The sequence below is a fragment of the Schistocerca nitens genome, chromosome 6 (assembly GCF_023898315.1).
Source record: "Schistocerca nitens isolate TAMUIC-IGC-003100 chromosome 6, iqSchNite1.1, whole genome shotgun sequence".
Lineage (NCBI taxonomy): Eukaryota > Metazoa > Arthropoda > Insecta > Orthoptera > Acrididae > Schistocerca > Schistocerca nitens.
In genome coordinates this window covers 420,775,023-420,796,546 of record NC_064619.1, presented here as the reverse complement: position 1 = coordinate 420,796,546, position 21,524 = coordinate 420,775,023, and the positions used below count along the sequence as shown (strand labels likewise).

Sequence of the window (21,524 nt, the reverse complement as noted above, 5' to 3'; positions counted from 1 at the left end):
TGTGTAAATGGAAGACTTAGGTGAAGCAATAAATATGCACCAAAGTGAAACTTGCAAAACTGTGAAAGATGTTGTTGTTGTTGTGGTCTTCAGTCCTGAGACTGGTTTGATGCAGCTCTCCATGCTACTCTATCCTGTGCAAGCTTCTTCATCTCCCAGTACCTACTGCAACCTACATCCTTCTGAATCTGCTTAGTGTATTCATCTCTTGGTCTCCCTCTACGATTTTTACCCTCCACGCTGCCCTCCAATGCTAAAGTTGTGATCCCTTGATGCCTCAAAACATGTCCTACCAACCGATCCCTTCTTTTAGTCAAGTTGTGCCACAAACTTCTCTTCTCCCCAATCCTATTCAATACCTCCTCATTAGTTACGTGATCTACCCACCTTATCTTCAGCATTCTTCTGTAGCACCACATTTCGAAAGCTTCTATTCTCTTCTTGTCCAAACTAGTTATCGTCCATGTCTCACTTCCATACATGGCTACACTCCATACAAATACTTTCAGAAACGACTTCCTGACACCTAAATCTATACTCGATGTTAACAAACTTCTCTTCTTGAGAAACGCTTTCCTTGCCATTGCCAGTCTACATTTTATATCCTCTCTACTTCGACCATCATCGGTTATTTTACTCCCTAAATAGCAAAACTCCTTTACTACTTTAAGTGTCTCATTTCCTAATCTAATTCCCTCAGCATCACCCGACTTAATTTGACTACATTCCATTATCCTCGTTTTGCTTTTGTTGATGTTCATCTTATATCCTCCTTTCAAGACATTGTCCATTCCGTTCAACTGCTCTTCCAAGTCCTTTGCTGTCTCTGACAGAATTACAATGTCATCGGCGAACCTCAAAGTTTTTACTTCTTCTCCATGAATTTTAATACCTACTCCGAACTTTTCTTTTGTTTCCTTTACTGCTTGCTCAATATACAGATTGAATAACATCGGGGAGAGGCTACAACCCTGCCTCACTCCTTTCCCAACCACTGCTTCCCTTTCATGCCCCTCGACTCTTATAACTGCCATCTGGTTTCTGTACAAATTGTAAATAGCCTTTCGCTCCCTGTATTTTACGCCTGCCACCTTCAGAATTTGAAAGAGAGTATTCCAGTCAACATTGTCAAAAGCTTTCTCTAAGTCTACAAATGCTAGAAACGTAGGTTTGCCTTTTCTTAATCTTTCTTCCAAGATAAGTCGTAACGTCAGTATTGCCTCACGTGTTCCAACATTTCTACGGAATCCAAACTGATCTTCCCCGAGGTCGGCTTCTACCAGTTTTTCCATTCGTCTGTAAAGAATTCGTGTTAGTATTTTGCAGCTGTGACTTATTAAACTGATAGTTCGGTAATTTTCACATCTGTCAACACCTGCTTTCTTTGGGATTGGAATTATTATATTCTTCTTGAAGTCTGAGGGTATTTCACCTGTCTCATACATCGTGCTCACTAGATGGTAGAGTTTTGTCATGACTGGCTCTCCCGAGGCCATCAGTAGTTCTAGTGGAATGTTGTCTACTCCCGGGGCCTTGTTTCGACTCAGGTCTTTCAGTGCTCTGTCAAACTCTTCACGCAGTATCTTATCTCCCATTTCGTCTTCATCTACATCCTCTTCCATTTCCATAATATTGTCCTCGAGTACATCTCCCTTGTATAAACCCTCTATATACTCCTTCCACCTTTCTGCCTTCCCTTCTTTGCTTAGAACTGGGTTGCCATCTGAGCTCTTGATATTCATACAAGTGGTTCTCTTCTCTCCAAAGGTCTCTTTAATTTTCCTGTAGGCAGTATCTATCTTACCCCTAGTGAGACAAGCCTCTACATCCTTACATTTGTCCTCTAGCCATCCCTGCTTAGCCATTTTGCACTTCCTGTCGATTTCATTTTTGAGACGTTTGTATTCCTTTTTGCCTGCTTCATTTACTGCATTTTTATATTTTCTCCTTGCATCAATTAAATTCAATATTTCTTCTGTTACCCAAGGATTTCTGTTAGCCCTCGTCTTTTTACCTACTTGATCGTCTGCTGCCTTCACCACTTCATCCCTCAGAGCTACCCATTCTTCTTCTACTGTATTTCTTTCCCCCATTCCTGTCAATTGTCCCCTTATGCTCTCCCTGAAACTCTCTACAACCTCTGGTTCTGTCAGTTTATCCAGGTCCCATCTCCTTAAATTCCCACCTTTTTGCAGTTTCTTCAGTTTCAATCTGCAGTTCATAACCAATAGATTGTGGTCAGAATCCACATCTGCCCCAGGAAATGTCTTACAATTTAAAACCTGGTTCCTAAATCTCTGTCTTACCATTATATAATCTATCTGAAACCTGTCAGTATCTCCTGGCTTCTTCCATGTATACAGCCTCCTTTCATGATTCTTGAACCAAGTGTTAGCTATGATTAAGTTATGCTCTGTGCAAAATTCTACAAGGCGGCTTCCTCTTTCATTCCTTCCCCCCAATCCATATTCACCTACTATGTTTCCTTCTCTCCCTTTTCCTACTGACGAATTCCAGTCACCCATGACTATTAAATTTTCGTCTCCCTTCACTACCTGAATAATTTCTTTTATCTCGTCATACATTTCATCTATTTCTTCATCATCTGCAGAGCTAGTTGGCATATAAACTTGTACTACTGTAGTAGGCATGGGCTTTGTGTCTATCTTGGCCACAATAATGCGTTCACTATGCTGTTTGTAGTAGCTAACCCGCACTCCTATTTTTTTATTCATTATTAAACCTACTCCTGCATTACCCCTATTTGATTTTGTATTTATAACCCTGTAATCACCTGACCAAAAGTCTTGTTCCTCCTGCCACCGAACTTCACTAATTCCCACTATATCTAACTTTAACCTATCCATTTCCCTTTTCAAATTTTCTAACCTACCTGCCCGATTAAGTGATCTGACATTCCACGCTCCGATCCGTAGAACGCCAGTTTTCTTTCTCCTGATAACGACGTCCTCTTTAGTAGTCCCCGCCCGGAGATCCGAATGGGGGACTATTTTACCTCCGGAATATTTTACCCAAGAGGACGCCATTATCATTTAATCATACAGTAGAGCTGCATGTCCTCGGGAAAAATTACGGCTGTAGTTTCCCCTTGCTTTCAGCCGTTCGCAGTACCAGCACAGCAAGGCCGTTTTGGTTAATGTTACAAGGCCAGATCAGTCGATCATCCAGACTGTTGCCCCTGGAACTACTGAAAAGGCTGCTGCCCCTCTTCAGGAACCACATGTTTGTCTGGCCTCTCAACAGATACCCCTCCGTTGTGGTTGCACCTACGGTACGGCCATCTGTATCGCTGAGGCACGCAAGCCTCCCCACCAACGGCAAGGTCCATGGTGCATGGGGGGGCTGTGAAAGATAAACTATCTGAAAGATTTACTGTACACGGTGGTCACAAAGTGCAAAATCCCGTTACCCCCATTAAAACCAACACGAAGCCCTAAACTTGAATAAATAACGTGAACATTTGTTCTATAGATGGGTTTTCTTGAGATATGAACCATGTAGAGCTGCTTATGAGAGACAAATCACCATTACCGATGGAGATCTACGCAACTGGGCCCTCTGAATCGCAAATAAGATGAACATTGCTGTTTCAGATCTTCTTCGGCCTGATTAAGCAGATTCAAGAAATCATACAGTACAGGAAGTCGCAAAACGACCAAGTTTACCTCAGCTACAAGTGAAGAGGAAGTGCCATTAATTCATAGCTGACACTAAAAAGAATAAGCTTGCTGTTATTCCCACGCTGACTAATCGGGTTTCGAGAAACAATTGCGAGCAAACCGCACTTTATCATTTCGCGCTGAAAGAAGACAGAGTCTGTTGTGCAATCAAATGATGCTATGGCACAATCATGTACAACAATGACAGTGGTAAGTATTAGTGGATTACTGTTTCCACAACTTTATATTTGTCTCAGGGACCTCAACGCATATTAGGTCCAAAAATAAAAAAGTGCTGTTTAGTAGAAACATTTGATAATCGACCTATCAAAATCTGGAAAAGCAGTAACGGATAATTTTTAACATTTCATTTGAAGGGGTTCCTAACCAGTTGCAGAAACTAATTCATTGCTTTTTGCAATTGTGTCATATGATGACATGGTTGGAGACCGTGGCTGTTATTTGAAGACAAATGTTGATGGTGTTGGGACAGCAACCAGCCACAAATTTACTTTCAGTTCCTTTATTCAAAGGATACCGTTACCGGTTTCGAATCGTTACGATTCATATTCAGAAGGTTTCCATGCTTTCTTTACAACATGTGGCGCGTTTTTTACAGATTAAGTGTCCTAAAATATAAATAATACATAATTATAAGCATATCACACAGATAGTTGCGATTTTCATTGGTTGTGACTTACGTGAAATGTCGGTTTGGAGTGTTTGTTTTCATAACATTCGTCCAACAGATATGAATACATTCCCACTGCATTCTTATCGTTTAACACGTAAATTTTTTATCACTGAACACTTTAGATTGCTTTTGTTAGACCTTTGGCCTGGATACAAAGATACCTCTGTCTTTCATAAGATTGACTACAAGACTGTTGATATAATTCAGATCACACCCAGAATCAACCAAAGAATGTGACTCTCAATAAAGAAGTTTTCGACTGTGGAAAGAATTTTCACAGAAATTATGGGAGAATATAATTTCTGGTAGCTCCATATAATTTGAGGTGTATCAGGAGAATAGTATTCTAAAATTTCGGTCATTTGTGCATTGTCAGTTTACGTCGGTACATTTTACGAACTGCTTTAAGTATGCTCGGTATGTAGCACAATAAGCGAGCAACGGCCAGGACTATTTCTTACTCCAACGCAGTTCGCTCTAATACTAGTTTTTCCTTTATGTGCCTTAACGAATTAATTTTTCTTTCGTCAGGTGCCTGGTGTAAGGAATTGTTTTCGTCATTCAAATGACATTTCATTTATTTGTGACGACTATAAGGAATAAACAAGGAACTGTTTCATTGCTACTAAAATACAAATTATTCAAAAATTATCATAAGAACTGTGCTTAGGAGTTGTTATAAAGTGATGTATGTGTAACAAATATTTGATTTCAATAAATTAAAGCCACGATTTATTTTCCTCTGCTAGTTATCTTTAAGAATTACAGATGCCGCAATTTAGATGTCAATACGAACTGCGTCTTATTCAAAACATTAATGACACGTGACATTTTTGTATGGTATAGGTGCTTCAAATTCGCTTGTGTTACTCTGGATGTTAGCACTACGCGACGCTATGCTCTCTTTTTCACAACCAATCGCGCACTAGGCAGAAACGGCTGTACAAACTGTTGCCATGAGTACGATACTGCAGTGCTTGTGTTTTTCTGATTACAATGCAAAGTTTCTTTGGACATGCATGCAAGAACAGGCACTGCGGCGACTACAGCCGTTGTGAAATACACTGAAGCGCCAAAGAAACTAGCATAGATGAGCGTATTCTATATGTAAACAGGCAGAATACGGCGCTGCGGTCGGCAACGTCTATGTAAGACAACAAATGTCTGGTGCAGTGGTTAGATCGCTTACTGCTGCTACAATGGGAAGTTATCAAGATTTAAGTGAGTTTGAAAGTGGTGTTACAGTCGGCGCACGAGCGATGGGACACAGCATTTCCGAGATAGCGATGAAGTAGGGATTGTCCCGTGCGACCGTTTCACGAGTTTACAGTGAATATAAGAAATCCGGTAAAACATCAAATCTCCGATATCGCTGCGGTCGGAAAAAGATCCTGCAAGAACGGTACCAACGACGACTGGAGAGAATCCTTCAAGTGCAACCCTTCCGCAAATTGCTGTAGATTTCATTGGTGGACCATCAAAATGTGTCATCGTGCGAATCATTCAACGAAACATCATCGATATGGACTTTCGGAGACGAAGGCCCACTCGTGTACCCTTGATGACTGCACGACATAAAGTTTTACGCCTCTCCTAGACCTGTCAACTCCGACATTGGATTACTGATGACTGAAAACATGTTGCCTCATCGGACGAGTCTCGTTTCAAACTGTATCGAGCGGAACGTGTACGGGTATGGAGACAACCTCATTTATTTATTTATTTACACGTCAAGTTCCGTAGGACCAAATTGAGGAGCAAATCTCCAAGGTCATGGAACGTGTCAGTACATGAACTTACAACAGAAAAGTAATAACAGATAAAAATAAATGTTCATGAACCTGAAAAAAGTCAGTCCATAAGTTTAAGTAAACGCTATCAGCAATACAATAAGAACCAGCTTAATTTTTCAAGGAACTCCTCGACAGAATAGAAGGAGTGACCCATGAGGAAACTCTTCAGTTTCGATTTGAAAGCGCATGGATTACTGCTAAGATTTTTGAATTCGAGTGACAGCTTATTGAAAATGGCTGCAGCAGTATACTGCACACCTTTTTGCACAAGAGTTAAGGAAGTCCGATCCAAATGGAGGTTTGATTTCTGCCGAGTATTAACCGAGTGAAAGCTGCTTATTCTTGGGAATAAACTAATATTGGTAACAAGAAACGACAATAAGGAATATACATATTGAGAGGCCAATGTCAAAATACCCAGACTCGTGAACAGAGGTCGACAAGAGGTTCGTGAACTCACACCACTTATTGCCCGAACCGCCCGTTTCTGAGCCAAAAATATCCTTCTAGAATGGGAAGACTTACCCCAAAACATAATACCATACGACATAAGTGAATGAAAATAAGCAAAGTAGACTAATTTACGTGTCGAAGTATCACTCACTTTTGACGCCGTTCGAATAGTAAAAATGGCAGTATTAAGTCTTTGAACAAGATCCTGAAGGTGAGCTTTCCACGACAGCTTACTATCTATCTGAACACCTAGCAAATTTGAACTGTTCAGTTTCACAAATCATATGCCCGTTCTGTGAGATTAAAACGTCAGGTTTTGTTGAATTGTGTGTTAGAAACTGTAAAAACTGAGTCTTACTGTGATTTAACGTTAGTTTATTTTCTACAAGCCATGAACTGAGGTCATGTACTGCACTATTTGAAAGCGAGTCAATGTTGCACACAACATCCTTTACTACCAAGCTAGTGTCATCAGCAAACAGAAATATTTTAGAGTTACCCATAATACTAGATGGCATATCATGGACCCTGCATATCAGCTGGGGACTGTTCAAGCTGGTGAAGGCTCTATAATGGTGTGGGGTGTGTGCAGTTGGAGTGATATGGGACCCCTGATACGTTAGATACAGCTCTGGCAGGTGACACGTACGTAAGCATCCGGTCTGATCACCTGCATCCATTCATGTCCATTGTGCATTCCGACGGACTTGGGCAATTCCAGCAGGACAATGCGAGACCCCACACTTCTAGAATTGCTACAAAGTGGCTCCAGGAACACTCTTCTGAGTTTAAACACTTCCACTTTCCACTAAACTCCCCAGAAATGTACATTATTGAGCATATCTGCGATGCCTTCCAACGTGCTGTTCAGAAGAGATCTCCACACCCTCGCACTCTTAACGGATTTATGGACAGCCCTGGTCAAGGTGTCAGTTCCCTCCAGCACCACTTCTAACATTAGTCGAGTCCATGTCACATCGAGTTGCGGCACTTCTGCGTGCTCGCTGGGGTCCTACACGATATTAGGCAGGTGTACCAGTTTCTTTGGCTCTTCAGTGCACATTAAATGTATTCGGAATTGCGAAAAAGGACAACTATCTGCTGTGGAATGGAATGACGACAACGAAAATTACGTATGGTTGACGACATATGGAAGTACGGGTGTAGCGATGAGTCGTGCACGGATAGCCAAATGGTAAGGCGACCGCTGGCGATAAGCGTTAAAGCCGAGTTCGAGGCCCGGTCCGGCACAGATTTTCACTGTCGTCCTTCCATTTTACAGCTGACGGTTGTCCTTATTCGCAAGTGCGAATACATTTAATGGCTCTGATGGGTAGTTCTTCGTGCAACAAAAACGAGTGACTTCAACAATTTCTAAAAAATACTTGCAGTGTGTTTTAGCAGCTAAAATTATAACAATGCATTTCTTCAGTTGTATCCTTCCTGCATAAAAAATTCAGGACGGGTTTTGACAAGTCAGATTGGACAATTCTCTCATCAGTGGAACATCTTTACATAAACTGTTGTTAGATTTCTTTCTGAAAAATTTTGGTGCTTATAAACATATCTATATTAAAAATAACGACACTAATTAGCTTCACTAATAAAAGCTAAGTAGGTAGTATATAGGCCTATATTTCTGCTAAGAATTAAAAAACTGGTAATTGTGCATTTCCAAAAACTGTGCAACTATTGTTAGCTGCAAAAAATGACAAATATAAGTATGGCAGCATTGCTCTATTATTTGTAGAACTGACCTTTCTATCACACAAAAAAATTACTTGGGGATTGCTTTGTAAACATAAAAACAAAGACGTAACATAACAATCGAATAACCGATTATTAATTAGGATATAATTAATCACGACTCGTATTCATAACAGCCCATCCCTACTCGACCTGCTTGGGCACCGAGACGAACTTAGCCTGGATGTTACATACGAGTTCGTCATTTGATGCTGGACCTTTCCCCTATTTATCTTCAGCCTCACAGACAAAAACAGACACTTGTGTGTTCGTCTTCAATGCATTCCTATACCATTCATCCGATTACAATGAAACTTAAGTGAGTTGTTGTGTGCCTGCCTGCAAAGGTTTCTGTGCGGTAGGAACCACACGCGAACCATGTGGGTGGGGGTGACATAGCAGCTTAACTCAGGAACGTCTGGAACTATTTCAATCAAATTTTGTATATACGTGACTCATTATCTGTATTAAAATATTGACGGGTAATACACTGCCGAAAAAAATGCAAAACCCTCAAGGTCTGTGTTCCATGGCACACTGATAAGCCAAGACATTATGACCACTGCCCAACGCTACGATGGATGCCTCTTGTTGGCGCTGCGGGCACATGACGCGGTAGCAAAAATATGTAAGCGGAACAGACACGGACGGGAAATCACTCTAGTGAGGCTAGGGGCTGCAGATGGGGAAATCCGTTGAGATAAGCAACTTTGGCAAAGGCAGATTATTACTACTCAGAGCCTTGAACGAATATCTCGAAAATGGCGAAGCTGGTCGAATGTTCACGTGCTACTGTCGTGAGCATCTACAGAATGAGGTAGAAGGACTGTGAAGCTACTACTACTAGGCGCTAAATGATTAGACGTCCACAACCATCCACAGAACGTGGGGATCGGAGACTTGTATGCTCTATAATGTAGAATAGGTGGTGATCCGTGGCATCTCTGCCGAAAGAGCACAATTTTGATGCACGCATAAGTTGACCAACGACATCGTCAATTATGAGTTCAATGGGCACGGGACCATCGGGATCCGACCGTCCGATCAATGGAAACGTGTCGGTTCTTCGGGTGAATCACATTTTTGCTACACTAGGTCGATGTTCGTCTCCACATGCGCCGTCATCGAAGTGAACGGCGGCTCGAAACATACAGGGCGCCACGGACATAGCTGGTGGGAGCAGTATTACGCTATGGGAGACATCCTCCTGTACTTGCATGGGACCTTTGGTAGTAATCGAAGACATGCTGATATTTACGAAACACTTGCGTCCGTTTACGCTTGGTGTCTTCCCCGACGGCGATGTCACCTTTTAACAGTATAATTGTCCGTGTCTTGGAGCCAGAACCTTGCTACAGTGATTTGAGGAGCATTATAATGAACTCACGTTGATGTCTCGAGCACCAAATTCGTCTGACGTAGATCCTATTGAACCCATCGGGGTTGCTATCGAGCGACATTAGCGCGCATGCAATCAGCGGCCCATTATTTACGCATTTCAACTGTTCATAAAACTGTGAGATTTTAGGCAATCAGCTGGGATAGAGGAAGAAACATAACGGTGATTTGCTGCTTCAGTGTGTCAGCTTCTTATGTCCCCCATGTGGTAATTTATCGCAGTGAGAGGAGAGAGGTGGCCCAATTGGAGCCCCTTCTTGGTACTCCCACAATGGGTGGTTGGATGGTTGAATGAGGCATTATTTCAAGAGTGGTTGGAACATTTCAAGAAAATCTATAAACCCACCCTGGACGATCCTGTTCTGTTGTTGTTGGACAACCATGGTAGTCATGTTTCGTTGAATACTTTTCAGTTTTGACGCATGAATCACGTACATGTAGTGTCCATATCTCCCCATACCTCTCATAAAATGCAAGCCCTAGATGTATTTTTCTATGATGAACAGCTGAAGAAAGAATTTAACAATGAACGTGAAAAATTTATGAGAGCAAACATATATAATGAAATCATTCAATATGATATCGCCCACGTATTGAAGAAGTCCTACTTGAGTGTTGCTACCATTGAAAAGGATGTTTCTGGATTTAAGAGCAAAGGCATACCTCCACTGATTCAAGGGAAGATTAAAGAGAGCAAATTTACTGCAGTACAGCGTAGCAACACACAGTCTGTGATGACGCAGAGGAAACTGCACAAGAATCTGCGCACTCTGACAGCAGGCCTTTGTCTGAGGAGTATTGAAAGAGACGAAGCTTACTTTGCTTGAAACTGAAACAAATCTTCCAGGACCATCAGGAGAGAATTTTACAAAGCACTGAACAAAATTTCACCTGTTCTCAAGATTGCAATACAGCAAATGGAAAGGAACTCCAGTCGCGAAGGACAATCGAAGGTACTTATAGGAACTCCAATGAAAACAATCCTCGAAGATATCGAGACAAAGAAGCAAGAGAAACCTGTACTAGAAAAAGGCACAAAGGGGGAAAGAGAATCAGAAGGAAATAAAAGAAGAAAATAAAAACAAGAAAACGCCATATAGGTACCTAATAAGTTTTCAATCTTGATCAACTGATGATAATGATCTTAATGAAGATTTGTGTGATGATAATAAGGATGGAAGATAAGGATGATGACACCTTCAATATTTTTTACGACAACATTTAAATCCGCCATGTTTGTGGTGAATTTGGACAAAGTAAACTGTGGTACAGATGCATACATTGTGGCAATAGGCACATGCACAGTGTAGTAGTTTTGATAGTACAGAAAACTATATTTGTTATTTTTGCCGAATTTCTTAATCAAGCCTCAGCTATAAAATGATTTTAATTCGAGTTTTACATTGACAAGTATTATTCAGTCCTCTTATTGTCTCATAAAAGAGAATGTCAAGCGTAAATTACAACAGTTATAATACCCGTTTACCAATAATCTTTAATTTTGTGCGTTTTTCCTTGACTTTCAGATGCTTGGCATCATTACTCCAAGGACATGGCCTTATTACCCCAATGCTCAGGATTATGACGCCACTATGTATACTTTTTCAAAATAACCTTAAAATTTAAAAATACATGTGTCTGAAAAAAATCATATTGATCTAGTAATGAGGTAAAAAATCAATTTCCCTTAAGTTGGCATCATTACCCCGGTCTCCTCTATAGATGCACATCAGGATCAGTGCAATGTGAGAGCAACATTGGCCGACCGAACATAATCCAGGAAAGAAATCTGGGCATATGTTGCATCTGATGTGATCGCAAGAACCATTGGGAACCGTCATCAGTTGCGCCTTTCGCCAGGCTACCCGTGACACCACTACACCGCCGAGTTTGACTACTTCCGTGTCTCAAAAGAGTCGACGGGGGAGCGAAATAGCACTCTGTTGTCATCTGATGAGAATAGGTTCTAACTGACTTGCATCTAGATGTATATGTGCATGGCGTAGATCTAGTGGGCGACCTATTCTGGAGTGCATTCACTCACGACACAGAGGTTCCATCCCAGACTTCATGGTGTGGCACACCTTCAGATACGACTCACGGTCACAACTGGTGTTTCTGCGGCATAAAGTAACCGGTGTCCATTACATTGAACGGCTTGTTATCCCCGTGATACTGCCATTTCTTTGACAGGAAGGTGATGAGCTTTTTCATCAGGACAGTGCACGTCCACATATCGCTGCTGCAATGTAAGATGCTCTTTCTAGTGTCCAAATGTCATGGTCAGCAAGATCACCAAATCTGTCGCCAATTGAACACGTATGGGACATGGTGAAGTGGGATCTTATTTGTTCTCCAGAGCCTGCAAGAACCATTGAAGAGCTGCAACAAAAGGTGCAAGGTGCTTCAAAGAATCTATCACAGGATACCAATCTGCACCTTTATGGTCGTCCGCATGCGAGAATACCGCATGAGGGGGTACTCTGAGTATTGATGCGACTGTCTGGACACCCTTTACTGTGACTTCCATGTCATCTGGTCTGAATTTGTTTCCATATACCTCTACAATGATGAACTACCTAATACATCACATTTCAATAAAATCAGTTTGCTGCATTATTTTTTTCCGACAGTTAATATCCCTATCTCCCCTAATGGTAGGAGTGATGGGAGAAGATGTGACAAATAAAAATATGTGATAACGACCTACACTAGTATCAAATTCGTAGTTTTCGTGGTCACTAGACTTACTGGTGACAGTCACGATGACAGTTCACTCCTAGAGTTAGAGTGCAAAGACAGTGACATATAAAAAAATGGCTCTGAGCACTATGGGACTTAACATCTCAGGTCATCAGTCCCCTAGAACTTAGAACTACTTACACATAACTAACCGTAGCGGTCGCACGGTTTCAGACTGAAGCGCCTAGAACCGCTCGGCTACCAGCGGCCGGCAGTGACATATCAGCATATCTTTGTAATACCTGAAAGAATGTCTACTAAAATGGAAACACTTGCTATCTAGAAAAATTTACTGTGGCAATAACCACCCCAGCACCCCTAAGGCTGAGGGACTGGAGTGAATAGGGATTGCATAAAAATGTGACACGGGAATGCTTGGAAGAGTTTTACCCAAGTCTGATATGTGAATGACTCATTGTTTGTACGAGGGTAATCCCAAAAGTAAGCTCTCCTATTTTTTATAAGTACGTAGACCTGTTTATTTCTACAATGCCCGCATCTCGTGGTCGTGCGGTAGCGTTCTCGCTTCCCACGCCCGGGTTCGATTCCCGGCGGGGTCAGGGATTTTCTCTGCCTCGTGATGGCTGGGTGTTGTGTGATGTCCTTAGGTTAGTTAGGTTTAAGTAATTCTAAGTTCTAGGGGACTGATGACCATAGATGTTAAGTCCCATAGTGCTCAGAGCCATTTGAACCAGCCAGCCATTCTACAATGGTTTACATCAGTTTACAGCTTGAACATTTAGCTATTTTTCGACATAATCACCATTTCTGTCGATGCATTTTTGTAGACCCTGTGGCGGTTTTTGTATGCTCATGTCATACCAGCTTGCCGCCATGCTATTCAGAAAGTTATGAACCTCTTCTTTCACATCGTCGTCGGAGCTGAATCGCTTTCCGGCGAAATGTTCTTTTAACCTAGGGAACAGGTGATAGTCATAGGGCGCCAAGTCAGGACTATATGGTGGGTGGGTGATTATGTTCCACTGAAACTGTTGCAGGAGAGCAACTGTTTGCCGAGCGATGTGTAGACGAGCCCTTGCCCAACATTCCTCTTCTCCGGTTCTGAATTGCCCATTTGAGTTTTTTCAGAGTCTCACAGTACCTGTCAGCGTTAATTGTGGTCCCAGTGGGCATGAAGTCGACCAACAATACCCCTTTCCGATCCCAAAAAACGGCTGTCATGACTTTACCGGCAGACTGTGTTTGTTTGAATTTCCGCGGCTTTGGCGAAGGATACCGCAACTGGCGTGCTTGTTGCTTGGTCTCAGGTGTAAAGTGGTATGCCCAGGTTTCGTCACCCGTGACAACTGAGTCCAGAAAGTTGTCCTGTTCGGCTGCAAGGCGGTGAAGAAATGCGCGGGAAGCATCGTAGCCGCATGTGGACCTCAGTCAGCATGCGTGCACTCATCCTGCGCACACTTCCGGTAGTTCAATGTTTCCGTTAAAATTCTGTGAGCGGTGCTTCGGGAAACCTCAGGAACCAACGTCCAGAGATCATCCAGGATGATTCGCCGATCTTCACGCATGCTTTGCTCAACCTTCAACACTGTCTCCTGAGAAACTGATGGTCTCCCGCTCCTTTGTTCGTCGTGAATTTCGGTCCGACCAGCTGCAAATTCTCTACACCAATTACGAACATTTTGAACATCCATGCACGACTCACCATACACTTCCGTCAATTGGCAATGGATTTCAATCTGCGCAGTGCCCTTTGTGTTCAAAAACCAAATAACTGCGCGCCATTCGCACATGGCGGTAACATCCAAAGGTAGCTCCGTTCTCAACGGCTGCCAAGCCAAGGTTGAGCGCCTCAGCGCGGCGTGCGCATGTTTACACACAGCGCGTGAAGCATTCTTCATAATAATGTGACGAACTGCCACAGCCGGCCGAAGTGGCCGAGCGGTTCTAGGCGCTACAGTCTGGAACCGCGCGAGCGCTACGGTCGCAGGTTCGAATCCTGCCTCGGGCATGGATGTGCGTGATGTCCTTAGGTTAGTTAGGTTTAGGTAGTTCTAAGTTCTAGAGGACTGATGACCTAAGAAGTTAAGTCCCATAGTGCTCAGAGCCATTACTCTATATATCCGAAATTGTTATTATTATTATTATTATTATTGGCAGTGGACAGGCACAAAGCATTGACAGCCTTAAGTCTTCCTGTGGTGCCGGCCGCGGTGGTCTCGCGGTTCTAGGCGCGCAATCCGGAACCGTGCGACTGCTACGGTCGCAGGTTCGAATCCTGCCTCGGGCATGGATGTGTGTGATGTCCTTAGGTTAGTTAGGTTTAAGTAGTTCTAAGTTCTAGGGGACTAATGACCACAGCAGTTGAGTCCCATAGTACTCAGAGCCATTTGAACCATTTTCTTCCTGTGGTGTTGGCAGAAGAGCCAACACCGTGTTACTAGAGGAGGCCGAAATGCACGCGTTTTAGCTCACGCAGGCTGGCGTGAGGAGGGAAGAACTATACTGACGCGAGGTCTGGAACGTGACAAGGAATTAGAATTCAGAAAGCTGACGTAATTAGTTTGATACTTAACTTTAATCCGTTAATGATGAACGTCGCTCTTGACGGTACATGAGTCCCAATATTATCTGTTCAGAAGACATATGGCGCCTTGCTAGGTCGTAGCAAATGACGTAGCTGAATGCTATGCTAAACTGTCGTCTCGGCAAATGAGAGCGTATGTCGACAGTGAACCATCGCTAGCAAAGTCGGCTGTACAACTGGGGCGAGTGCTAGGACGTCTCTCTAGACCTGCCGTGTGGCGGCGCTCGGTCTGCAATCACTGATAGTGGCGATACGCGGGTCCGACGTATACTAACGGACCGCGGCCGATTTAAAGGCTACCACCTAGCAAGTGTAGTGTCTGGCGGTGACACCACACTTCCAATTTCTGCCAGCAGTCAACTGATTTACATACAGTAAGTACAGTGCAACAAATTTTTAATTGGTTGATATTAAATAGGAGTGCAGGACGGGGGTAAGCAAGTGTCGCTACAGAGAGCAGTTTTGCAGAGGAAGCATGTTTTCTAGTAAGTGTCTACCTGTTACCTTTCTTTTCTCTGAAGGATTTGAAGGCAGCGCTCACGATGCACTGAGATGTGTTTCATCATTCTATAAAAAACAGTTGTTAGCAATAAGCGGTACCAGTTGTGTGATTGGTTCATTAGTTTGCGGTTTAATAAAACACCTACCAAAAACTAATTATCGTTTATGTTTCATCATTTTAAAATCTTTTTCTTCCCGAAGTTCAGTTGGGTGGTAATGCTAATGGTTTGCGTGTGAATGATTGGGGGGGGGGGGGGGGTTGCGGTCGGCAGGTGGTGGGTACTCTCTAACTTCCGATTGCACTCGTGTCTTAATGGTCAAGACTGAGTATCACTATTGGCGCCAGACGAAGCGACCTCTGCTCGGTACACTTTTTGCCACGAGCAGAGGAGTTGTAAGCTCCAGCTGCTTGGCCGTGGTCATGTTTTGGCTCATTAGTGCATGCAGCACTAGTGAGGTGCTGCATGCGCTAATGAGCCAAAACATGACCGCGGTCCATCACAAGGCTGAATGCCAGTGTCGCAGGCACGTGACGCGGCAGGAAAAGCACGTCAGTGGAGTAGAAACGCATGGGGAATCATACTTCTCAACAGGTTACTGTATTGACCTGTGAAAAGCCTCCAAACTCTTTCTTTTCCTCAGAACAAGTGAATACCCTACTGAGACTTCCTTCTGTCGTCGCATCGGCCTCACATCATTGCTTGGACAGGTCTCCGCTTCCATTCTCTACCCAACGCATGCACAAACGCCTGAACCAGTTCATACACCTTCCTGTTAACCAGTATGGATTCCGCCCAAAATTTCCCTCTGATGGCCAACTCCTATACCTTACACATTTCCTATCCCATCAACTTAACAACAGAATACCCACAATTTTGATGCCTCTGACCTAGAAAAAGTCCATGACATCGTATATCTTTCCAGCCTTTCATTCAAAATCCAGATATACGGACTTCCGGTTAAGTGTGCCCATCTTATTGGTCCCTTTCCGTCTAATCATACGTCATTTGTCCCACAGACTTCAAAGCAATAGTTATAAAAATGGACATTGATGGATGGGCCAGATAGAAGCCTGCCAGATAGACGTTAGGACTCTTTAACAGAATACAACCATTCATTTCTTCTAGGGCATGATTTTTAGACCACGAATGTACCCATTGGTCAAGGAAAAAAGTTCTGTTACAGGAACGATATACACAGTTTCTGGAAGATAATTCATCCCTGAATCCAGGTCTAATTTCAGAATTTCTGTAGTGGCTTCAGTTTTCCTGTAATAGCGGTTTTTGTAAATACTTACGACTGCCTATATACTGCATACTGATGGGACAAAAGTTTAAGACCATTGCGCACCATGAGATTTAATGCAGCCAGATGGTGTTGTGGGCACTTGATATTATTAGGGAAAGGACACAGGGTTATTTTTTAGTATCTCTGAGGTTTTAGAAGATGGCCAAGAGAAAAATCAAGGCACCTATCAGCGTACAGGGCATCTCTCCATGAGCTCAACTCACATAACAGATCCTAAATATAGGAGTCGTCTGTGGCGCGACAAACATCAGTAGGTGCGTTTGTGCACAAAGACAGCATCCCGATTTGGAATGTTGTCCACTAGGTTGATTTTTTTGCAAGCACGAACTACTTTGATGCGACAGTAGGGAGCAATGAGTTGTCTACATGTTCTGACTAGCCTGCCTCCTAGTGCTCCTTTGCCATGGCGCATATCACGAATCGAAATTTGGAGACCTGTTCTAACCATTGGTTTGTGTGATTCTGCTCTATGTCTTGTACTTTTTGCGCAGCCATCTTCTGAAACCCCAGGGGTACTTATGAATAACCTTGGGTAAGAGGAGCAGAGACTAATGGGGAATCGTTCCCAAATGGGGAAATCCACTGACATAGGTCTCTTTGACAAAGGACAAATTATCACAGCCAGGCGCCTGGGGGCAAGTATATCGGAAATGGCGAAGCTGGTCTGCTGTTCACGTGCTACTGTCATAATCATTTGTGGGAAGTGACTGAAAGGCAGTGGGACCATTAATAGGTGACAACGTGTTGGACATCGACGTTTCAGAAGGTGAAGGTCGGAAAGTTAACTGCTCTATAAAGCAAGGTAGTCAGGGTAGATCTGACGGCAGACTACAATACTGGTGGAAGTGGAAGTATTTCAGAACATACCATTCAGTATGCACTGTTGATCATGGAACACTGCAGCAGATGACTAATATGTGTTCACATGTTGACCCAACGACATCATCAGTTATGTCTGCAATTGGCATGGGATCATAGAGATTGGAATGTGGATCAGTGGAAACGTGTCGCCTGGTTGGGTGAATTACGTTTATTGACACACCAGGTCGATGGTCCCGTCTTGGTAAGCAATCATCCTGGCAAACGGTTGCTCAAGACATGCACCATGCCTTGGACACAGGTCATTGAGGGCAGTGGTATGCTATGGAGAAACTACCTGGGCTTCCATGGTCCTGTGGTAGTAGCTGAAGGCACCATGACAGCTTTGGACTATCTGAAGGTTGGTGTGAACCACCAGCATCCCTTCACACTTGATGTCCTTTCCAGTGGCGAGCGTCTCTTCCAGCAGGATAGCAGTTCGTGTAACGAGTCCACAATCGTGCCAAGGGTTTGAGGAGCACGAGACTGAACTAATAGTGTCTTCACCATCAAATTCACCTGATCGAAGTGCAATGGAAAACATCTTGGACGCTGTCAAGCGCTAGCTTCGCGCCCACAAACTACCTGTCCATAATTTACAGGAGTTGTGTGACCATTGCGTAAACACATGATACCTACAAAGAAATTACAACTCCATGCCTTGCCGAATCGCTGCTGTATTGCGTTCCAAAGATGAAGCAACATGTCATTAACCTGGTGGTCACCGTGTATTGATTCATCAGAGTGAATTGAAGTGAATCGTGGACTACTGAAAATCTAGTAATAATTAAGGAGCAGCATACGAAATATGGTGTCAAAAATCATGTGGAAAAATAATAAACAAAATTAGGACTTGGCGGAAGACCTCAATTCAGCTTATTCAATCACTATCACTAAAGACAATGTGCAAGCTTAGTCAGCACAAAGATGTGGAACGAAATCTTTCATAACAAAGTGTAAGGAAATACTCTGGTATTTACAACAAGTGATTTAGGGAAGCATTTATGATATGAAGGCAGATGTCTGGATGAGGATATGAAGTTGCTCCTCCCACCTACTGTCGCAGTAAATATTATACATTGAATCGCATAGCTTGGCCGAAGATTTTTTTAACGAAATTGCAGAAAAACTTTTTCATTATGTGGTTACTCATGAAGTGCATGCAGTTAGTTCTACACGGCATACAACTGATTTATTGCTTCCATTTCTGAGCTTTCATTTTTCTTACATGTAGCTGTAACAGATATCTTACCTGCAGAAAAACTTAGGACGAAGAGAGCAGCCAGTGCATGCAGGAGCTCCATAGCCTGAAAAAAAAAAAAAAAAAAAAAAAAAAAAAAAAAAACCATGAGTATCGAGTGATACTGATGCAAATGGGTTTTCTTTTTAAAAGTTTAAAGTTCACAAATTAGCCTTGATTTACCAAATGGGACGTATGGAAGGACTTTCTTTCAGTGTACCTTCTTCCGATGCCCTCAACACTGTGGCATTAGGGGCAACTGTACCGTAAGTGTGGATCCTTGCTCTTTATTAAGAACTCCTGGTACGTTGGCAACTATAAATAATATTGTAAACTAAATTTTCCTCGGGGAACTAAGAGGATTGGCCAGAAAGTAACGCACCGCATATTTTTTTCAGCCGAAAACAATGCTACGAATGTGAAACGTTACGTATGTATTATTTGAAGTCTCCTGAGTGAGCGCGCCAAGTTTCCGTCACTTCCGACAGATAGCGCAGCTGAGAGAGAATTTCAAAATGGCGTTTGTAGGTGATGTACGTTACAAGCAACGTGCCGTCATTGAATTTCTCACGGCAGAGAAAGAAATTGTGGAGAATACTGACAAACGCTTGTGCAAAGTCTATGGAGCATCTGCTGCCGACAGAAGTGCAGTTAGTCGCTGGGCGCGGAGGGTGAGGTCATCAGAAGGCGGTTCGGCAGAGCTCCACGATTTGCAGTGGTCGGGGAGACCATTCACGGCTGTCACACCTGACGTGCTGCAGCGAGCTGATGTTGTCATTCTCTATTAAAAGATACTATTCGTGGAAGACACTTTGAGGGCGATGAGGAGGTGATTCACACAGTGAAGCACTGGCTCCGCCACCAGCACAAGGATTGGTACCGAAAGCGCGTAAACGTCCTTGTTTCGCGATATAGGAAGGCCATAGAACGGGATGCAGAGTACGTGGAAAAATAAGATGTGTAGATAAAACAGCATTCTTTCGTGTGTGTGTGTAATTCTCATTGTGTTCAATAAAGATTTGTTGAAGAAAAAAAATGCGGTGCATATTTTTATAAAAAGTATCATCCCCTGCTTCACCCCCTTAAGTGTTCAATTTCTAAAACAAAACTGAAACACGTATATTTTTATTTGCAACCGAGAAATCAAATACCAATGTTCACAGGTGTAGCTTTAAAAATACTTCAGTAGTTCTTTAATAATGTTATATTTTCAAAAAAAAAAAAAACTTTCACTCGCTATTCCAACCTCATAGGGTTAAATTTCCAAAAATGCTGAAACACATACTTCTTTATTTTTAACCGAGAAACCAAATTCAAATTTTGTAGGTATAGCTTCAAAATTGCTTAATAGCGACACTTAGAAAACAAAAAAACCTTCATTCCCTACTTCACCACTTTAGGGTTGGAATTCCGAAAAATCCCTTATTGAACGTCGCCTACAGCATAAGATCCACTATTACTCCTAGTTTCAAGTTTCTATCCGTAGCGGTTGGGGCTGGGCGATGATGAGTCAGTCAGGACATTGCCCGTTTATATACAGAGAAGAAGACATTTTTACTCTTTTGAGACAGAAATCATAAGCTGGACGTTCAATACCAACTGCCAGAAAAAAGTAAAGTAAATGATTTTGTGCTAAGCTTACATTCTGCATACTTATTTGTTGTTCATACGAGTCAAAGCGTAGTATAAAAATAAGCATATAAATAAATTCTCAAAACTTTACTGAATTATAGAATTCGTTTTATATAACACCTACATCTATTGCTTTGGTGAATAAGTTCGTAGCGTATTTCCATAAGTTTAACAAACACAACAATGCACATAACAGAGACTTTAATCATAGATAATCTATTCTCCTGCGCTATTTAAAGCAGTTTGCCAACACTGGGGTAACTTTTCGATTCCGCGACAATAGAAATCGGATGGTTTTGAGGCCTAGAAATTTCGAGACATGTTGGGTGCGCTTTTTCATCCAGAGAGGACGTTCCTTGAAGGCTGTTCGACAGAGAGCGTAAAGATAAAAATCTGAGGGCGTAAGATCAAGTGAATAAGGTGGGTGCGGAATGACTTCCCAACCCAATTCCCGTATCATGTTTTTAATCTCTCTAGCAGAATGCGGGCGGACGTTACCGTACTCTGGATCAGGTAGTCGAGCAGTTGTTGGAGTATAGCCTCCCATTCTTGCACCAGTGCCTGTCGGAGCTCATGAAGTGTAGTAGGGGTTTGAAGACGTGAAGTGATACGTCGACCGAGAGCATCGCAGACGTGCTCGATGGCGTTTAGATCTGGAGAACAGGCGGCCCACTCCATTCGCCTGATATCTTCTGTTTCAAGGTACTCCTCCACGATGGCATCTCGGTGGGGCCGTGCGTTATCCTCCATCAGCACGAAGGTGGGACCCACTGCACGCCTGAAAAGGCGGACATACTGTCGCAAAATGACGTCCCGATACACCTGACCTATTAAAGTACCTCTGTCAAAGACATGCAGGGGTGTACGTGCACCATTCATAATCCCTTGCCACACCATCAAACAACAACCTCCATACACGTCCCTTTCAAGGATA

The 21,524-nt window shown here is 42.8% G+C and overlaps 1 protein-coding gene across 1 annotated transcript in view; it reads right to left on the bottom strand.

The window, feature by feature from the left end:
* LOC126263744 (lysosomal acid glucosylceramidase-like) overlaps positions 1–21,524 on the bottom strand; it is a 229,193-nt gene that overhangs the window by 192,886 nt on the left and 14,783 nt on the right. The window contains exon 2 of the mRNA XM_049960927.1: positions 18,971–19,025. Coding sequence (XP_049816884.1) covers positions 18,971–19,022 — 52 coding nt within the window. The 5' untranslated portion in view covers positions 19,023–19,025. The remainder of the gene's footprint in view (positions 1–18,970; positions 19,026–21,524) is intronic.